This window comes from Ambystoma mexicanum, chromosome 1q (assembly GCF_040938575.1).
Source record: "Ambystoma mexicanum isolate Mex_15411 chromosome 1q, UKY_AmexF1_1, whole genome shotgun sequence".
Taxonomy (NCBI): Eukaryota; Metazoa; Chordata; class Amphibia; order Caudata; family Ambystomatidae; genus Ambystoma; species Ambystoma mexicanum.
The window spans coordinates 935,627,662-935,649,613 of NC_090922.1; the positions used below are offsets into that span (position 1 = coordinate 935,627,662).

General features: G+C 47.2%; 1 protein-coding gene across 1 annotated transcript in view; it reads right to left on the reverse strand.

Moving 5' to 3' along the window:
* Nucleotides 1–21,347, reverse strand: part of RPF1 (ribosome production factor 1 homolog) — a 231,025-nt gene extending 209,678 nt beyond the window's left edge. Inside the window, exon 1 of the mRNA XM_069641594.1 lies at nucleotides 21,056–21,347. Coding sequence (XP_069497695.1) covers nucleotides 21,056–21,250 — 195 coding nt within the window. The 5' untranslated portion in view covers nucleotides 21,251–21,347. The remainder of the gene's footprint in view (nucleotides 1–21,055) is intronic.
* Nucleotides 21,348–21,952: the final 605 nt, after the last annotated feature.

A 21,952-nucleotide genomic window follows, 5' to 3' on the forward strand; every position in this document is an offset into this window, starting at 1 on the left:
CGGGACAGCTGCAGTATGTGGCCAGGTGGTTGTCTGAAGAGGAGACGGCTGAATCCAGGCTACTGTACAAGGACCCCGCCCCCTTCTTTCTCAGAGAGACGGTGTGGTTGCCCAAACCAAAGGTGCTGGGAATGGCAAGACTGCTGGTGCTAGGCTGGGAAATGTGGCGCTAAGCATGGCAATTAGTGGGAAACCCAACCCCATTCTCTCTGCAGGTGCCGTTGGTAGCGCTTTGCGGGGAGGATTCCAAAATTATAAAAGGGATCCGCAGATAATGGGAACCGATGGGTCTGGCAACCCTGGGAGATATATGGCAGGAGGGGGTGGCACTAGACTTTCAGAGATTGATTGAGGACACTAGGGTGCATAAAGGCCAACACATTACCTATACTAGAATCATTAAATGTGTGCAAGAAAGGTGGCCTGAGGCAGTGCTGGCGCAACAACCTGATGCAACCATTGAGACTATGTATGATGTTTCGGAGGGTGGGCACAAAATATCCCGGCTGTATGAGCTGCTGGGGACTAGGGTGGGAAAGGAGCTGATCCAACTGAGGCGAGACTGGGAGGAGGAGGTGGGAGAACTCATGTCGGATGGGCAATGGGATAGAGCTCAAAGAGATCATAAGAAGGTATCCCGAAATGTGAGGTTCCAGCAGATCCAGCTGTATGTCACTAACAGGGCATACATGACCCCCTGAAAAATCGCCAGGTTTGGAGGCCGAGTAGCACAGAAATGCCCACGTGTGGGGAGTTGGAAGCTGGGATTCTATGTTTTGGGCCTGCCCGTAGGTGGGTAGGTTTTGGACAGAGCTGAAGATGCGCCTAGGGGAAAAAGGGATCACGCTGGAGGTGGAGTGAGCCTGGGCATGCATCCTGGGGGGCTTTACCAGACCACGCAACCTGAAGCACCTCAGCCTACATCCTGGCCTGATGAAAGATCTGGCCTACATCCTGGCCAAACGGAGAATTGCAATATGCTACCCAACGGCCTAGAATTGAGATGTGGTGGGCGGACCTCATGAAGTGGGCAGATGCAGAAACGACTGCTTGGTATGAGCAGTCAGCAGGGGGGGAGGAGTAGGAGGGGGGGCTCTGGTGGCATGGAAACAGTTGTTGCCTCGATGGTCGGACCCTCCAAGGCGGACCATAGTGAGGATGATACGGGTGAGATAAATGAAGGAGACACGCCTGGAGATAAATAAGATATCGATGAGAAATTAGGGGCTAGAGTTATTGGGGGCGGGAGGTGGCAGGACCGACACGTTTAACTTGTAATACAATAATGTGAAGCTTACATGTGGATGTTCTCAATGTTTGTATTGTTTGGAATGTCAATAAAATAATATTTAAAAAAATATTTTTTTAAAAAGACATGGAAGACTGCACATGCCTCATTGACTTAGCCTCGGATGATGTCACTAGGTTCAGGAAGATGATGCAGATACCGAAAAGCCCATGGCCACCATCGAACTTGAAGGAATGAAATTGGACATGGTGATAGATTCAAGGGCAAGATACACTTTGCTGCTCAGACACTCGTTTGAAAAGGATTTGCAAAGTTCTATATCTCTTAATGTAGTCAATATACAACCAGTTGCTTATGGTAGTAAGAGAATAGATTTGGAAGGTTGGTTTTGGGCTGTGTAGAGATTCAAAGACAGGTCAGCGAAAGGCAAAGTGTATGTTCCTAAGAAAGGTAATAATCCATTACTAAATTGGTCCCATTAAAAAACGACTCAAGATAAAGTTAGATCCCAACGCTGAAGAAACTGTATGCCATAGAAAGTAGTCATGAATTAGTTCACCATGCTGCGTTTCATAATGGGTTAGGCAGTCTCAAAGGTTTTATGCCCAATATCAGATTAAAACCAGACTCCATTCCTGTTGTGCATAAACTTAGGAGTGTTTAGCCATCAGAGATGCAGTTAAGGAGGAATGGTTAACAATGTAGAAGAATGCAGTTATTGAAAGAATAGAGGCAGCCCAATGGGTTTCTCCTTTGGTAGTGTACATAAGCCTAACTGCAAACTTAAGCTGGTCATTGATTTAACGTCTATAAATCGCTGTATAATACCAAATAGACATCCCTTACCCAACATTTCTGAACTGGGCATCCTTAAGGAGGCAACGATTATGAGCATGTTAGACTTTAATTCTGCTTATCACCAAATTGTGCTTCATCCATCCTCCAGGAATATGACAGCATTCATTACGCTGGAAGGTTGGTTTCTATGCAAACGCATGCCATTCGGATGATTTCAGCAGCCTCCGTTTTCCAACATATTATGTATCAGTTATTTCATGGCATGGAGGGCGTTTTTTATTTCCAGGATGATGTGTTGGTATATGGGAAAGATCAAGAGGAACAGGATAGAAGGTTGAAGGAAGTGTTCATTTTTTTTGGAAGTCTTTAGCCCTTAGTAAGGATAAATGTAAACTTAAGAAAACATCTATTCAATATTTGGGGCACACTATATCCGAGCCAGGTATTTAACCTAAGGCTGAGCTAGTGGATAATATTGTGAATTTTCCCAGTCCTTATGACAAGGAGAAAATAGTATCTTTTTTAGGCATGGCAGAACATATTCCAAATTTGTGCCAGGTGTTGCGAGCAAGTCTACTCATAGGAGGAACTTATCGGGGAAAAAAGGGAGTAAGTTTCCAAGGGTCTGAAAAGTGTTAAAGAGAATTCCAGGAGATTAAGTTTGCTCTCACAAAATGAAATGAAATATTTTATATATATCGCGCTCGTACACAAGTGTTTCAGAGCGCGACCAGGCAAAAAGGGAGGGGAAGGGAGAGAAGAAAAAAAACTGAAAAAACAGCGATCTTACTAGGCCCAGTGACATTTAAGATAGCGGAAGTGCATGGGAAAGTGCGAAGCAAAGGAGAGAAAACAAATAAATATTAAATAGAATAAATAATAAATAAGGGTTTTAAACCATGGTAGTGCAGCCAGCAAGTGGCAGGTGAAATAGTCAGAAAGGTAAATCTGATAAGTGCAGAAGAAATGTGGGAGGAGGACTGTATGGGTACAGATACAGAACCCTAATGCAGATGGAGGCACTGCAGGAGGGTGAGCAGGTACCTGGGCCCGAAAGAACAGAGGGTGGCCAGGTGCACCATGCCATGAGAAGAGACAGATCAACAGGGGAGAAGGGAGTCAAAGGCAGAGGCAAAGAGGAAGGTCTTGAGATGTTTCCGGAACTGAAGATGATTTTTCCTCAAGTTTCAAGGTGGCCGGGAGGCTGTTCCAAAGGGAGGCACCAGCCGAAGACAGGGATCTACCCCCAGCTTGTTTTTTTGCAAAACGACCAACCCTGAGGGAGTTAGAAGTAGAGGAGCGAAGGGCTCGAGAGGGGAGGTAGAGGGTTTTAAATGTAATCCTTGCATCCACTGGGAGACAATGAAGGGATTTCAAGGCTGGAGAGATACGATCCCAGGGCTTGAGGCCAAGGACAAGTCTCGCAGTCCTGTTCTGGATTAGCTGTAGAGGGCGGAGAGTGGAGGCAGGTAGATTTAGGAAGAGGCTGTTACAGTAATCCAGTCTGGAAAGACCCAGAGCTTGGGAGACAGTGAGCTTTTGAGGGAAGGAGAGGAAAGTTAGAGTAGAGTACCTCTAAGGAGGTGAAGTAAAAAGTTAGATTTTTTGGAGACATCAGAGATGTGTGCGGAGAAGGAAAGTGTAGAGTCAAAGATAACCCCATGGTTCTTAGCCGCGCAAGTGGGGGTGGGAGGAGGGCCAAGGGAGGCCGGCCAGAGAGCGAGAGGAAAGGATGGAGATGGTGTACCAATAAGGAGGATCTCAGTCTTGTTGACATTTAGACATAGATCATTGGCGGCACACAAATTATAAATGGAGATTAGACAATCAGAGAGGAGGAGGCTGAAGGAAGCCTGAAAATGAGTTGGGTGTCGTCAGCATAGCACTGGAAAGTTGAACAGAACATTGAGATGCAGTAAGCGAGAGTTGACAGGTATTGGTTGAAAAGCCAGGGCGAGAGTATAGACCCCTGGGGGACACCACAAGTGGAGAGGGAGAGCAGTTTTCGTACTTCTGGTAGCTCTGAAGCCAGATTGGTGGTCATGGGGGGAGCCAGAGTCAGAATGGAGAAAGGCACCCAAATTGAAGAACTTTGATCCTAGAAGGAGTACTATAATCACCACTGATGCTAGTACCATGGTCTGGGTGCCGTGTTGTCACAAAGGGTGAGAAAGAGAAATAGACCATTGCAATTGAATCCAGGGGGCTGAGAGCGGCAGAAGAAAATTACTCCACGATAGCGAATGGGACCATTAGCCATAAAATGAGCAATAGAGAAAGGTCACCCTTTTCTTTGAGGTATAAAGTTTGTCATTAGATCAGATCATAAATGTCAGAGTAATTCTCACATCAAAGGGATTAGACAAGGTGTCATCCAGGATCTGCAAGTGGGTAGCCAGTTTTCCAGATTTTAATTGGGAAATGGAGTACCTACCAGGTGTTATGAATAAGGCAGCAGATTGTTTATCTAGAATGTCCAATGTAGTGGAGGATGAGAAAGATGAACAAGTTGATTATAGATCAGGCAGTGGTTACACATGAGGAATGGTGTGAGCAATGTTGGCTGATGAGGTCCTCACCAATGTTAAAGAAAGATTGAGAGCGTGGTGTAAAAGGCTCCGAGATGGGAAAAGGGGTGGTACCTGATCCCTTTAAGAATGTTTTCGATTAACTATGCACAAAAACGGATTTGATTTTAAGGGGTGATAAAATACTGCCTCCAACAGGTGTTAGGAAGAAAATCCTTGAAGTGGCACATAAAAGTCATCAGGGAATGAACAAAACTAAACAACTGGTTAGACAGGACCATTGGGGGCCAGAGATGGACTTGCAAATAGAAAGGATTATCAGAGTGTGTGCCGTCTGTGAAGGAGCTGCCAAAGGGTATATTTCCAGAGTTGAGCCAATGACTTATGTCTGTTCCATCTGTTCCCTGAGAAAGAGTAGGCTTGGACAAAGTGTGTCCAGTGAAGTCTCAGGGAGTCAATAGATATGGTATAGTGTTGGTTGGCATGTTGTCTCATTGGGTGGAATTGTCGTGGGTCCAAAATGTGTGTGCTAAGGATGTGATCGCATTTCTGGATGGAATCTTTAGGAAGGGAAGGTTATCCTACTTCTATTATAACTGATAATGGTGTACAGTTGTAGCAGATGAGATTAAAGAGCTTCGCAGGATCAATGGTATTGAGCGTACGACTAGTGCCATTTATCACCTTGAAACCAATGGGAGAGTCGAAAGATTTAATAGAGTGATTAAGCGGTGTGGTTTGGAGCATCATCGATGTGGTTGCTCCTCTAATGGCCTCTGTGTGAAGCCTGCAACTTACCTCTATATCATGCGGTTCCAGTAGTCATTCTGAGCTAAAAAAAATGCTCTATCGGTCACCGGAACGTCAAGGCAGCTGCTGATGCGGAGCTGGCCTTTTATCGCGGCCCGAACCAGAGTTTGCAGACTTTTTGAACGCCCCGAAAGCATCTGCCGGCAAGGCTTCCACAATGGCCTGCGCTCAAGGCAGCGCCTGCCCGGGGGAACGCTGGCCTGCGGAGAGGCACCCCCCTCACCCCCTGCCGCCGCCTCCTCATCTCAGCAGGACCGGAGAGGGACCTCCCACAGCCCCTGGAGCAGGGCAGTGGGCCGCCTTAAGATGCAGCCTCGCTGCAGGCTGCCTGCTACAGCCGAGCGACCCAAAGCGGTTGCTCCACTCATCCCAGACCCGCTCTCTGGAGGGTGTCCTGGGCGATGCAGTTCCGCCTCCTTCCCTCTCCACCTCCCGGCGCTGCCTGCGGCTGGAGCCCACACAGCCCACAGTTGGAGATAAGCTCGGGCGGCGCTCTTGAGGGCGCAGGCTCTACAGCACCTGCTGTCCGCCACAGCGAGCCGAACTGAGGCACTCCACCCGCCTACTGTGATAGCTCTCTTCAGCTCCTGGCCCTGCCTCCCCCAGCCAGCCTACACAACTCGAGCCCCATGCACTGGGCTGCATCCTGTGAACTGGAGCTCACCCCTCACCATACACAGCTGGGAATCACAAGCCCAATACCCAGTGACGTTGTGGGTGCCCCCCCCCGCCCCCTGCATCTGGACTGGTCCCTCCAGGAGGCACCCCTGGCCTTAGTGGCCCCTGGGACCAGTTGCTCCACCTAGGGTCCTGGACCCCTTCTGAAACACCCCAGTCCTGACTATCAGGCCTCACCCGTACCGAGCAGAATTCTGGGCTCCAACCAGGCTAAGTTCACCTGAGAACCCAGAGAGGTGAGCATTCAAGCAGCAACGCAGAGACAGTGAGTGAATAACTCCACGGAGGACAGCTATTGGGGAAGCATAGATGGAAATCTGCTGAATACCAAAAGGGGAACTGTTAGGAGAGATTTCATTTTATATGTAATTTTCCCCTCCAGTTGTACCCCCGCTCCCCCCCCCCCCCCCCCCAAGACCTTTTGCTGCTGTTTAATACACCTTAGTCTGACTTTGCCAGAGAAGTACAGCCTCCAGCTGCACTCCTTTGGGCTTTCGCTCACTTTTTATGGGGAAAACGAAATGCCCTTAACACAGTCAGTACTGGGAGACTTGGTTTCCCTTAGTCCTTTTCCAATGTTGAAACTTTTCTGCAACATGTAACAAGTGCACAAATTACCTTACAGTACAGTGCACTTGGGTCTCAGTCAATTACAAAGACCCTAGATACTATCGTAGGACTTTTTTGGGGATGTGCAGAAGTGCCATGGACAGGGCTGGTGGCAGCTTATCTTTTCATGTAATTTAAACCCTTTCCTGACATTTAAACCGTGTTAAATGCGTTTGGCACGAATAGGTGGCCTGACTCCAAAATGGCCATGCCACGAGGTTCTTTGTCCGGTCATTTGGCCATCTTGCCCCCTTCACCTTCCCCAGGTCGAGCCGACCTTGGTCAGTCCTTATTTGGACATGCAGTTTCCCGCAAAATGCCAAGCTTTCACAGGCTTCTGCATGCCTTGTGTGTGCCTCCAGGATGTGAGTTGGGGTGTCTCTCCCCAATACACATCCTGCGTGCCAGATAGTCAGGAGTGCTGTGAATGCCTGGGACCACCATGGTCCACGTATGGAGTGTGTGTTTGTGAGCAGATCTCCCATTGGGTCCTGTCCGTTTTGGCACGAAAGGAACTTTGGATAAGAGGAGGCTGAAAACACCAATATCATGTCGATCTCTGGAGTTCTCACTGAACGAAGGATAGAATCCAAGTATCCTGAAACTAAGAAGCCGAGTCGAGGAACCGCTGCAAGGTTTGGCACCCTGAACCCACTGTCGTCCTGTGGGACCCCTCTGTATCTGGTCGTTCTAGAAGGTCTGCGAAGACGCTTCGACCCATTAAAATAGTGGGACCAACTATTCTCGGCACCATCAACAAACCCTGCAAGTAAGCCTTCTCGGAAGTGTCCCTGGGAAAACCAGTGGGCTGACCAGCTTACGCGAGACCTTTGCTCTGTCTCCGCCGTCGTTTCGAGGAGGTCCTCGAAACTTGCTAGCTCTGTGTCCCCGGCACCCTCAAACCGAATTTCGAACACTTGGCATTCCCAGGTCTGAAGTGAGACGAGTGTGCCAGGACCGGGGTAGACGCGGTTACTGTGTTTCCCAGCCGGTGCGCTGCATTTGTAGCCATCTTGCCCCTGAAGCCTGCTTCAGTGAAACTGGACTGATCCATCCACCAGGAGCAGAGAAATCCGCCATGTCCCGTTTGGGAAGCCTCACTGTATCTTTGGAACTGAAAGCCGCAGAGCCGTCATATTGCCGCAGTAGAACCCGCAACCCAAGTGGACTCGACTGGCGAAGTTTGGTCTGGAGTGCGCCTGGGGCCGGTGAGTAACCCTAACCGGTGACCCCTAGCACCTCCATCCGTTATTATGCACAAGTGGCCCCTGGGGGTCCCTCTCCTTTCCACTGCTAGTGCGAACTGGCAAACTATTCCCGAACCTTGGAATCACCTCTGCCTTCAAGTTGAGGCCCTCCTTGAATAGTGGGAATCCATTCTTCATCGCCTCACCCACCTTCCTGAGCTGCTAGAGACCCCTGAAGAGACCCTGTTTTGCCCATTGGAACAACCGCGTGCGCCTGCACTATTGAGCATAAGGCTCTTCTCTTCTTAGGGTTTGGACTGCCTCTTAGGTGTGCGTTTGATGTTGAAAGGGACTAAAGACTAGCTGCACTGCCTATTTTCCTTCTCCTCTAGGTTGTGCTATATTTCGTGCTTTAACCCTTTAGACCCCAATGGTCTTGTATATATTTTTTATTGATTGTGTGCGATTCTTTTTACTGTGTGTTGAGTTACAAGGACCTTGTAATAAATGCGTTTATATTTTTGATATATACACCTGTCTGGGAGTAATTTGTAAGTGTCCTTGCTCTGTGTGCTCATTGAGGTCTTTCAGTCACCCTCACCCCTCCTGAGACTTAGTCTTGACCGCCTACCATAGCTACCTCGATTGGTCTGGCCTGTCCAGAGGATAACCTGTTCCAAGAAACTAGGCTGGCCTTCTGAAACATCTGCACACCAGGTCAGAGTTCAGAAATGCGTCTTAACAAATTGGTGTACAGTGGTGGGATAGGACTGAAGGTATCCAGTGTTGCACACTAGTGAAGGCATTTCGAGTTATTCCTACCCAGGACCCAGTGAATTGATGTAGCATAGCTGAAAAAGGCCATAGAGCTATCTAACAAAATGGAAACCAGTACCTTGTTTACCTTAAATGCTTCTAAATCTGAAACATTAAGAAAGGTGTGTGCTGAGAGGGGTTAAAAATGGAAAGGAGTCAAAGAATCATGGAATGGCTAGAGTCACAACTCTCTCACTGGCAGAACTGACAAGTCTGTTGCTGCACTTATCAATGGGACTTAGATGATGCGATGTCCAATGTTTCCTTTGCCAGTGCTGAGGCCATGCTTGAATTCCAGAAGCAAGAACTGCTGTTTAGCTGATCTAGCCCACTCATTATATACAAACACAATGTTGAGCTTGAATGATTTAAAGCAAGCAACTCACTAATTTCTTGCTTCATAATGTTTTCTTTCCCCTCACTTTTTCTCCTTGGGCTATCAATTCATTTTCACCAATTGGATTTGGTATGTACCATTAATTTCTAATAATTTTGAATTTGCACCGTGAATGATAATGCCTATATGGATCCATGTTTTCATAATTTTCAATTGGCTTAAGTGCAACATATTTTACCATGGGTTTCTCCACATTACATATATGTTTGACTTTGATATACTACCCGTGTGATCTGTGACTGTCCTTCCGGTTTGGACGTTGAGTTGCAAACATAATTACCTTGTACTAAATTATATTTTGTACCACAAAATTAGATTACTTTAATTTGTAAACAGCCTCTAATGAAGAGCAAGGTGTTAAGATGGATTTCTGAACTCTGACCTGGAGGGTCAAGTTTCTTGGAACAGGGTAACCTCTGGACAAGCCAGACCAATCAGGGTAGCGATGGCGGCAGTCAAGACTAAGTCTCAAGAGGGGTGAGGGTGACTGAAAGACCTCAATGAGCACACAAAGCAAGGACGCTTACAAATTACTCCAGACAGGTATATTAAAAATATAGACACATTTATTACAAGGTCTTTGTAACATCGACCATAGCAAAGAATCACAATAATACTAAAGTGAACCAACACATCACAATCAATACAATATATATATACAAGGCCGAGGGGTCTAAGGAGTTATGAGCACGTAATATGTAGACCACCTAGATGGGGATGAAAACAGGAAAACAGGCAGTGCAAGAAATCATTAAACCCAGTTCGACATCAGAAATAAGTCTGAGCCCTACGAAGAGAGGAGCCTTATGCTCAAAGGTACCTGCACGCGCTGGTGCCGATGGACAAATTAGGGTCTCTTCAAGAGTCTGACAGTTCAGGAAGGTAGATGAAGCGATGAAGAACGAGTCCCCCACTACTCGAGCAAGGCCTCCACTTGCGGGCAGAGTGAGAGTGCGGGAAGGATCCGCTATTTCGCAACAGCGGTAGAAAGGAAAGGGCTCCTGCGCTACGGGCCACCGGTTGGGGTATGGACTACTCACCGGTCCCTGACGCAGGCAGACCCAGACTTCTCCAGTTCAGTTCATGTTGCTGGCAGGTCCAGCTGCGATGATCAGGACGTCTCGACACCGTGTAGATTCTGCGGTAGCAGGATGCAGGGGCGAGGGTGGCCCAAATGCAGCAGACGTGCACAGGTTGTTACCACAGCAGGGCAACACGGCAACCGTGTTTACTCTAGTCAGGCGCACTTGCCTCACTTCAGACCTGGGAATGCCAAGTGTACGAAATTCGGTGTGAGGGTGCCGTGGACGCAGAGCAAGCAGTAGACCAAGTTTCGAGGGCTTCCCCAAAACGGCGGCGGTGACAGAGCAAAGCGTCCTGCATAAACTGGTCAGCCCACTGGTTGGCCCAGGGACACTTCCGAAGAGGCTTACTTGCAGGGTTTGATGAAGGTGCCGGGAATAGTAGATCCCACTATTCCAATGGGTCGAAGCGCCTTCGCAGACCTTCTAGGATGAAAAGATGCAGAGGGGTCTCGCAGAACGACAGCAGTTCAGGGTGCCAAACCTTCAGCGGGGTCACCAGCGGTTCCTCGACTCAGCTTCTTGTTGCAGGATACTTGGCTCCTTATCCCTCGTTCGGTGTGAACTCAGGAGATCGACATGGTAGTGGTGGTTTCAGGCTCCTCTTATCCAAAGTTCCCTTCGCGCCAAAACGGAGAGGACCCAATGGGAGATCTGCTCACAAACACTCACACCATACGTGGACCTATCACGGACCACGGTGGTCCCAGGCATCCAGGACACTCCAGACTCTCTGGCACCCAGGATGTGTATTGGGAGCAGACATCCCAGCCCACATCCTGGAGGCACACACAAGGCATGCAGAAGCCCGCGAAAGCTTTGGGGTTTCGCGGGAAAGTGCGTGACCAAATAAGAACTGACCCGGGTTGGCTCGACCTGGGGAAGGTGAAGGGGCAAGACGGTCAGCAGACAGGACAAAGAACCTCGTGGCATGGCCATTTTGGGAGCCAGGCCACCTATACGTGCCAAACACGAAAGCGTGGATAACATGGCAAAAAAGGTTTCAAAACACAATAGCTGCCACCAGTCCTGTCTGTGCAACACTATCACAGTTCATAATGAGTCCAGCGAGAGGTTGCTAGGGCCTTTGGAATGACTAGAGACCCAAGAGCGCGGTAAAGTAAGTTACATTGCACTCTTGTTTCATGTTGCACAAAAATGGCAACATGAGGAAAGGACTAAGGGAAACGAAATCTCCCAGTACCGACTGTCTTAAGGGCATGTCAGTTTCCCCATAAGAATTGAGCGAAAGACCAGAGGAGTGCCGCGGAAGGCTGCGCTTCTCTGGCAAAGTCTAGATCAGGGTGTTAAACAGCAGCAAAAAGTTTTGGGGTAATTTTAACCCTTTCCTGCCATTTAAACCGCGTTAACTGTGTTTAGCACAAATAGGTGGCCTGGCTCCAAAACAGCCATGCCACGAGGTTCTTTGTCCTGCCCTTTGTTCATCTTGCCCCTTTGCCTTCCCCAGGTCGAGCTGACCTTGGTCAGTCCTTATTTGGGCATGCAGTTTCCCGCGAAATGCCAAGCTTTCGCTGGCTTCTGCATGCCTTGTGTGTGTGCCTCCAGGTTGTGGGCTGGGGTGTCTGTCCCCAATACATATCCTGGGTGCCAGAGAGTCTGGAGTGCTGTGAATGCCTGGGACCACCATGGTCCACGATTGGTCCACATACGGAAGTGTGTGTTTTTATGAGCAGATCTCCCATTGAATCCTCTCTGTTTTGGCATGAGGGGAACTTTGGATAAGAGGAGGCTGAAAACACCCATACCATGTCGATCTCTGGAGTTCTCACTGAACGAAGGATAGGATCCAAGTATCCTGAAACTAAGAAGCTGAGTCAAGGAACCGCTGGATGGTTTGGCACCCTGAGCCCACAGTCGTCCCATGGGACCCCTCTGCATCTGGTCGTCTGCGAAGACGCTTCAACCCATTAGAAAAGTGGGACCAACTATTCTCGGCACCTTCAACAAACCTTCTCGGATGTCACACATAGCGAAGAATGGGGAGACTCCACTCAGGACTCAATCTCACCCTTACCACCTCACTGGCTCACTCCAGCAGGGAACCCTCAAGAACATAGACTCCTCACCAGCAAGCCGGTCTCCCCCCACACCCCCGAAACTCTTGCAACGAGGATCCAGCTTGATGTAGCTGGCCTTTGCCCAGCTCCCACACAGGACTCTACTACCCCCCCCCGTCACCCCCCGCTGCCTGTCTAGTCCTCAAAGCCATTCCAGCCCACCAGGCCTGCAGGGGTTCCCACAGTGTGTCCCAACTTAGGGGAGTGCCCCCACCGACACCCTTCAGCCCCACCCTCGCGGCTCCGATGGTCACACAATGACCCCCTGGGTGTGAACCGTGGAAATGGCCAAGCATCTGAAATCCCCTAAACATGAAGACATCACCACCATGCTACTTGCTGCTGACAAAAGGGAGGAAGGAAAAAAAAATAAAATAAATATAAATAAAACCTAATTGGACCCCCTGAAATCCTCACCTCAAAAATACTCGGAAGATAAGGGGCAACTGGCGACCAAGGAAGAGCTTTAAGCCTTCATGTCTGCTATCAAACTCGAATTCAGATCCTGCATGTCGGAGCTCACTACAAAGTTGGAGTGAACAGACCAAAGGGTCACAGACGTGGAACAAAGATTGGGTGAAGTAGAGGATTTCATCCAGGAACACTCTGCTAAGTTGGTAGAGATTCAACACTCAATCCAGGTGCTTCTTGACAAAAATGAAATCCTTGAATTTAAACAAAAAGACCTTGAAAACAGGGCCCGACCCAACAAACTGCGGATCCAGGGGGTGCCCTCCTCAGTCCTCAGACAAAGACTTGGCTGAATACATGAGTGACTTTTCAGTCACTACTCCCGCACCTAGACAAGACGCAACTCGCCCTGGACCGCACCCATAGGTTGCGCCCCCAGCCGGGGCACGGAAGCAGAGTCCCCTACGGAAGTAATAACGAGGGTGCACTTTTACACCACTAAGGAAGCTGTCAGGGGGGCTAAACTGCCCCCTCCTCCCAAAAGGAAATCTATGTTACAGCGCCTACAGGATGGAGAATCCTCTGGGGTCTTTCTGCAAGAGGCCCGCCGCATTCCAGCGGACTACCCCCCCTGACTCCGTAGCAGCTTTTTTCCGCTACAATATTTTGCGTCCAATGGCACAAAGAAAGGGGAAACTGCGATCCTCTTCGCAACAGAAGTCAGACCACAAATCCTGTACACCCTGCGCTGCACGGAGGGCCACTTCATGGCGATCAAATGCCTTCTCTATGGACAGCTCTACTCCCTCGTTTCAACCTATGCCCGAACGACAAACAGGAGAGGTTCTACAGAGACCTGGAAGAAGCCCTCCTTCCATTCAGAGGGCCAAACGATCATTGGAGAAGACTTCAATGGGGTACCCGACCCACATAAGGACAGATCGCATCCCCCGGCCTCCAGAGACTCTAGATTGGCAACAGGCCTTCACATTTTCCAGACCCTTGATGTAGTCGACACATGGAGTGTAATCTACCCTAATGAAAGGGACTACTCCTTTTATTCATACGTACACAGAACTCTCTCCCGGATCGACCTCCTTCTGGCCTCCCCCCAGATCCTTGCCTTCACTGACAACGTCACTATTGGTCCCAGAGTTTTCTCTGATCACGCCCCAGTCGCTTTGACGCTCCGGGCCCATGATCTTGACCCCCCCACGCCCATGACATCGATGGAACCTATATGACCCTATTCTGAATCACATGTCAGTAAGAGACTCTATAGCGAAATCCATTACGGATTTCTTCCAAGAAAACCCGAACAAAGACACGTCCCCAGCTAACACCTTGGATACCATGAAGGCCGTGGTGAGAGGAGAACTAATTGCTCTGGGTACGGCCTTTCACAAGCGCAGGCAGCAGACCAGCATAACCCTGGAGAATGAGGTCCACAAAGCTGTGGCTGCCCACAAACACACAGGCTGGTCCCCGAAATCCAATCGGTTTCTACAGGCCACGCGGAAAGGGTTGGAGGCGCACTACGCGGAAGCTACAGCACACCTGCTGACAAAAACCAAGCAAGGATAACATGCCAAAGGTAATAAGACAAATAAACTGCTAGTGGATAAACTCGCCAAAGCAAAGAAACAAAATACTATCCCGGGCCTGCGCGACCCTCGGGCATAGTCCAGTATGTAGACCGAGACAAATTACATCTCGCGGTCGCACACCTCTCTAACATAATGTCGGCATCTCTAAGAAGCAAGGAGGAGCAACAGAACTATCTGCAAAATGCAGCTCTACCCTGCCTCAAGGACAACAAAGGGGAGAGCCTCAAGACCCCCATCTCAGGTGAGGAAGTTGACACAGCCATCAAGTCACTTAAGCACAGAGCCCCAGGCCCAGTTGGGTTTACAACACGTTTTTTTACAAAATCTTCCACCCCAAATTAATAGCCCCCCCCCCCCCGACAACCCTTTTCAACTCTTTTGCTAACTTGGGAACCATCACCCCCTCCATGCAAGAATCGATTACGGTCCTCATCCTGAATCCCAGGAAAGACCCCTGAGATGACAACTCGTACAGGACCATCTCACTTTTAAACTTAGATGCTAACATACCCTCAAAGATTTTGGCAAATCGACTAACAAGTGTCCTCCCTGACATCATCGAACCAGATCAGACAGGGTTTATCCTGCACAGGTTGACTGGAGATAACATCCGCAGAGCTCTGAACCTCATAGACATCGCACACCAAGACCGGTGGCAACTTGCCCTACTGGCTCTAGATGCAACTAAAGCTTTTGAAAAAGTGGACTGGACGTTCCTACAGCTCTCCCTCGAATCCTTCCGCATTGGTCCGACCTTCCAAAAGCTGGTCCTGGCTAACTACCAATCTCCAAAGACATTGCTTAAGAGTTAATAGCCTCCTGTCTGACCCGATTCCCTTGACATGCAGAACTAGGCAGGGATGCCCCCCCCCCCCTCCTTTTTGCCATGATCATGGAACCTCTTGCCCAACGAATCCGCTTAAACTCACGAATTAAGGGCCTCCAGATAGGCCCCTCCCAACACAAGATCGCACTCTATGCCAACGATGTTCTGCTACCTATTACAGACGTCGCCGCCACCTGGAGCCAGCCCTCGTGGAGATGCATAGTTTTGGGAGAGTAACAGGTTTCACCATTAACTTTGTGAAGTCGGTGGCCCTGGGGGTTGGGCTGCGCCCGGGGGAACGGGAATCCCCCAAGTGTTATGCCCGATTCAAGCGAGAGAAAAATTAATTCCCTACCTCGGGGTCCAGATTACTGCCTATCTGGGGGAAGTCTATCAGGCAAACTTTCCCTCCCTCTTCAGAGAGCTGGAGATCTCACTTCTTGGCCGTATCACAGCTTGTAAAATGAACCTCCTTCCACGATTCCTCTACATCCGTTTGTCCTTGCCTATCACAATCCCCTTGCCGCCACTGCGGCGCTTGCAGATGCAAATGTTCAGGTTCATTTGGAGGGGTAGAAAAATCACTTATCCGTCAAAGGACCATGATGGGCGGCTCCAGATTGGGCGGACTGGGAGTTCCCGACCTCCAGAAATACCAGATAGCAGCACAGCTAGCCCATCTCCAGGCTTGGACCAATATCTCGGGGCACCATATATCCCTCCTCCCCTATGCCAAACCTGGCAGAGGACCCGCTCGTCCACCAAACACACCGTGAAAGCCTGGGACTGGGCTCTGAAATGTAAGGGAATCCCAAGAGGCCTGGGCCCCTCCTCCCCGATCTTTCATAACCCAGCCTTCTCGCCGGGATCCTACCCCTCAAACTTTTGGAACTGGGTTGCGGGAGGACTGGAAGCCCTGGGCCAACTCTTCGTGGAAAACCATTTGTGCTCCTTCGAGCAATGCAATGCAGCCTTCGAACTAGCAAAAACAGACAGGTTTACATACTCACAACTCTGGTGCGCCCACCCGCTGACCCGATCAGCAACGCTGCGCGCCCCCAGCCCCCTCAAACTTACAGTGAAAGACTTACCATCACGAGGGAAGATCTCTGCTCTCTATAAACTATTACAAGAAAACCCCCTGACCGCTAGGGCCCCCCTACCTGTCACAGTGGGAAGCAGACCTAGGGCACCGCATAGAGGACCAATCCTGGGTGGACATCTGGTCAAGGACACACTTCTTCCCTCTACGTCACCAACCAAGAATGCACCTATAAGCTACTCCCACGATGGTACTATTCCCCGACTCGCTTGCACCACTTTCAGTGGGCACTGGATCCTCTGTGCTGCCACCATTGTGGTCTCTCTGGCTCCTACTTTCATATGTGGTGGACTTGTCCGACAGTGAAGGAGTTCTGGTCCCAATGCATTGCCACAATAAGACATAACCTAAGTGGCGATTCCCCTAGATCCCGAATCTGTCCTCCTGAGAGTCCCGATCCAGGGCGTCTACCCAAGGGCCTGCAGAAAGGCTACTCTTATAATGCAACTCTTGCTGGCTGCAAAGATCACAATAGCGTGCACATGGAAATCTGCGGAAGGCCCCTTGATAACCCTTTGGTGGCTAAAACTCGGGACATTTTAATAGCCGAGAAAATCACTATAGCCAAAGCTGGCTTTCTACACTGCTTCCTGAACACTTGGGGACCCTTCCTGGAATATGACCGGAACTTTCCGGCACTAACCTACAAATAGCACCTCATCGCAAGGGCCCTCTAGTTGAACTGTGATTAGCCAAATCCTGACCATGCCTAACTGGATCACAACAAGCCCTGATTTGGGGAGATGGGAGTGGGGTTTGAGAAGGACTCATGTCTTACAATGATGGTTATACTTTGTTGTCCGTCACTGATCATGCTGTCATCTGTGTGCCGGTTTAAAATAAACACAGTTAAAAAAAAATAGAGTGATTAAGAACAGTACAAGAGTGGCTAACTGAAGGTGGCGATTGGAAGCAGACTGCAGAGGACACAGATTCACTCTGCATGTGACAACTGGTATTCCTCCATTTGAAATGCTGAGAGGAAGAAACCCCAACACAAGAGTTTGTACAGGTTGGTTGGGTAGAACGTGTCAGAGGAATATTGATCAGGATAATGTCAAGGAGAGAATAAATGTTAGTTAACTAAGCAACAAATCGAAATTTGACTTGAGGAAAGCGACCAAACGTTGTGTAGTTAAGGAAGGAGAGCGGGTGAGAATAAAACTTCTGATAATACGGTGGAAGAAGGTTTGAGATGGTCGGTGCCTATGAGGGTGATCAAGAAATTACATGGCGTTGAGAAGGTGTCAGATGGACAAGTGTGGAACGTTAATAGGATATTTAGGTTCAAAAGGAATTCAAGGGATGTGCAGGGGAGTGAAACGGTGAAGGGTTCAGTAAGGAGTAAACCTTGTTTGATTAAAAAAAGGACAAAATTGAATCTTTCAGTAGAAGGGAAAATCCTAGTACAAAGTGTGGGAGACCATCCTATTTAAAGGATTATGTCAAATAACGGGCCATGTTATTCATCATATCTAGTTGGGTATATCCAATTTAAGGTATCGGTTTGGTTTCACACATCTGTTTCACTTATTATGAATGTTATGTCAGTGATATTTTACAGCTACCCAGTTGCAATTGAGTTTCTTATATAGTTGCTGCATTGTGTTAGTTGTTGTATAAGTGTTCCTCGTATTTGTGCATTTCATTTAAACTGTTTTGCTTTAGTTAATTTCACTGTTTTGCTTTATGGAAAAAAGGGAGATGCGTAGCATCCTGGTGATGCAGCATATGCCTGTGTAGAATGTAGAACTTGCAATAGTGGAATGAGAATGTTGGTAGAGTCCAGTCAGTTGGAAGGAGGTTTGGACAAGGTCGGTGGGGCGTACATTAGATCTCAGATTTATGTAAATAAGTGATCAATCACTACCAACTGCGTGAGAGGAATCATTTTAGTTATCCAGCACAGTAGCACAATACACTATTTTCTTAGACAAGTTACTAGCACTGAAAGGCCACCAAGGTGGTGATTGAAACAGTTTGAAACTATAACATAATACTTACCTGACAAAAATCATTGCCGTTTCCCTCCACCAACAACTGTACAACTGTAAAATAATCCACACTCCCATGGTCAAGAGATTGAGCACTCTAGAACTAGGGCTGCACTATAAACAAGAACATTAAGAAATTAGTGGAAACTGCAATGCATGCACTTCAACAGTCACGATGTATGCCAGTCCGTCTCCACCGTACTTTCAGTAAAAAATGAAATACACATATCCTAATGCGATTCCCTAAGGGTTCATCCAACCGTAAATCCATTCCAGCAACAAGTAGAGACTGGCACATCAGACTTGGGAGTTCTCACCAGTTAGCAATGGCTTTAAGATTTTAGCAACAAATGGCTGCAAACTGACAGGCGGCTGCAGGGTTCCAGATAAGACGAGTACCAGGCCTTTTTACGCATGAAAATCTTGTAAATACGCAAGCTTTATTATTTTCCTGGGTACATTTACACACAGGTTTAGAGAAGAGGACAGTGCAAATGTCAGGTATACTGGACAGAAACCAGAAGGCTTCTTGTGATTTTTACATGGATGTAATTGCAAGCCACCTCTGAAACAGAAGGTATTCTCTAAAACCTTTCAAAAAAATAAACTGCACACTGATGAAAGGAACAGTTCCTTTCCATTCAGCTTCAGTAGCACTCTGCATGTTTTCCTAGACGTTTAGGATTGTATAATTAATAAGATGGAAAACTGAATTGCAATTTAGATTATAATTTTTTTTTTTTTTTTTTAAAACAAGTTATGCTTTTTTTCCCCCCAGGGAAAGCAAACCAGTATTGCACTACTGTATTTTTCAGAGTTCCGGTGCTGTGTGCTTTATCATGCAGAGGCAGATCATTTTTACACTTCTAATTTAATTTACAGTCTAATTATAAAAACAGTGTGTAAAATGACGACTATGCACAGTCTAGTTTACATCCATTCAACCTTGCAGTCAATGGGGTACATTACTATAAATGGTCAGTGGCAGCAGAGTCTTTGCTCAAGGGTGAGTAATTGTCATTACACTTGTGTTCTAATCTCTAAAATCGTCAAGACTAGAAATAAAACATCCAAAACCTGACTTTCAAGTGCAAAGCGCTGTTCAAAAACAAACAAATGCAAGTTGGTAATTGAAATAGAAACTCAGCAAAAACTATCCCTGTGATAATCCAGATAGGTATTATGTAGCGCTTCATAAATGGTTTGTCATACAGCTAGGTACTGTGATCATTATTCCTCAGTCGATACTCAGTTAACCAACCCCTGAAGGAGGTTAGCCAATAAGATAGCTCATCCGGTTGAGCATTCGTTGCTGCAATCTCTGCGTGATCAGGTTCGAATCCCGTCAAGTCCATCTAGCCTTTCATCCTTTCGAGGTCGATAAAGGAGTACCAACTTTGGTGGTAATTGTGATAAATATTTTGTATGTACAGCGTTTTGCCAAAAGAGCTATATAAATAACCATTTGACCACTAGATTAGATATAGACTTTAGCATGGAGTCCTCGCCTCTCTGCACCGTTGTATCATAACATTGGCATACCATTAGGTAGTAATAGCTCCAGGAAATTAGGACTTTTATTAAACATCAAAAGACAATTCTATCAAATCTCAAAACACACAATACAATTTCATGCATGCTTTACTATATAATTGTCTAGGTTTTAGTGATTTCAACATTTAAATATATACAGGAGAGCTCACATAGCCAGAAATAATGAAAGGTGTATTCTGTCACAATGCAGAAAGCAGCCGCATAGTAATGATTTCCATACAGTTTTTTCACTGTCGACTGGGTCTTGCGAAGGAGAAAAGTCATTTTTATCCTATTAAAAATCACATTTACTCTCAAAGTTTAAAAATAGAGAGTAAAATACTCCCAACTCAAAATCTTATCTGGAGCACTGGGCGGCTCTCAGGTTTAACCCACAATAAAGTCCCAAACACGTAAGGCTGCAAAGTTGTCTGAAAACACGCAAACAGGGTATGCTGGGGAAAAATGTCATCAGGTTACTCAAATCAAAATATTTGTAGCTCCAAAGACAGGCTTTCTTCACCGTGCCATGGAGTTCTGCTCATCTGCAAACTACCTTCTGTGACCTCTCGAACTTTAAATTAATATTTCCAGCAGCCCCGAAGTGAGTCTTGCTGCAGCACACTTAAAATCAGTTTTCAAAAATATTCGAAAGTCCTGGCGATTATGTGTGTTCCAATACTTAAAATTAACCAATGACGATTTAATACGTGAGGAAAGTAAATCATAACACAAAAACAAAAATCAGAGCATACAGTGTTGCCCAAGAACACTACAATCCCACCAACTTCTAGTGCCGATAGCCCAGGTGGAAGAAAGCCCAGACGCAAGAGAGCAATCTTCTACATCTTATTTCACCACCCGAGCAGCAACTTCTATGAAGCAGGCTAAAGAATACCACACAAGCACAATTTAGGGCATACTTCCCACATGTGACGAATAAAAAACGCTCACTTACCCTACTAATGGCCAATCACGTTTAAATGTAACGGACAATAACATGAATACACTTTTGCAAATGGTAAATCTAAGTAATCTGACTCTAGATTTTGACACAGTTGCCATCACTCATGTAGGGCTCACAGTGGTTTCATTCATTTAGAGTAGTATCGTGAAGATTATTGGGGCGCAGACAACGTCCGCACCCACTGTGAAAACTTGACATCTGTGGCAGATCTTAACAAAGATTGCACATTTATTCCTAAAACGTCTGCAGAAATCTCACTGCACTTTGGTCCTACACGCCAATATCATCACCACGTCGAAATCTTTAGGAGAAAGAAGCTATCCTAACACACGAATGCTAAGCAACTGTTCGACAATCCACTCCTCCCGCCCCTGTTGATTCACCTTACGCTTCTCTTGCTTAAGCTTCATGAACATAAAGTGCCGCCGCTGTTTGTTTTTGATTTCGGAGACACTAAAGGTTGGAGGGAAGTGTACGGCCTCCTGATCCTCCCTGGCCGCCTCCTGCTCCGGCCGGGATTCCTCCGCCGCCTTCTGTTTACGCTTTTTCCCATTCTCTTTCCCTGCATTATTCTCCATGATGGAAGTACTTGCTAGAAAACGTGCGGAGCACTCACTCCTGAACTTTCACCTCTCTGACTCACTTCCGGTACGACAATGAAGGGAGTATGTTTTTGGAAACAAGCCCAACTGACTTTAAAAAGAAGACTAAAAGTGAAGTGAAAAACCACAGTGAAACAAATCCAATCAAAAGCTACAGAATTCTAATTTACTACATTAGAACTGTGTTTATAAAACACAACACCGAGATTATGAGAACGTTTGATTGCAAAGTGAATTTTCGTAAAATATTGCTTCTTTCGTAATTGCTTTTATGTATTTGCCCTATTTACGTGTTTTATTGACGTGTGATTTGATTCACATAAAACCTTTTACACACACACACAAACTACACCTATAGACTAATATTACCAATAAATATGTTGATACATATGTTCGTGTAGACATAGAAGATGCCAACATTTTGAAGCACGCCCTGGGCATACACATGGTGTTGCAATGTAAACCCCTGGGAGCATGGTAGCTCCCAGGATGTTAATACACAGAAAAGGGGGAACCCCAATATTACTACTCAAGTAGTAGCTCTACCTTTTATTGGGTGGGGTAGAATTTTAGCATAGCACTCAACCATTTGTGTTGCAAAGGCGGGTGAACACCCGATTTTGTTTTTGGCGGGTGAGACGCCCATTGGAATGCATGGGCGTGCAGGAGGCTTGGCGG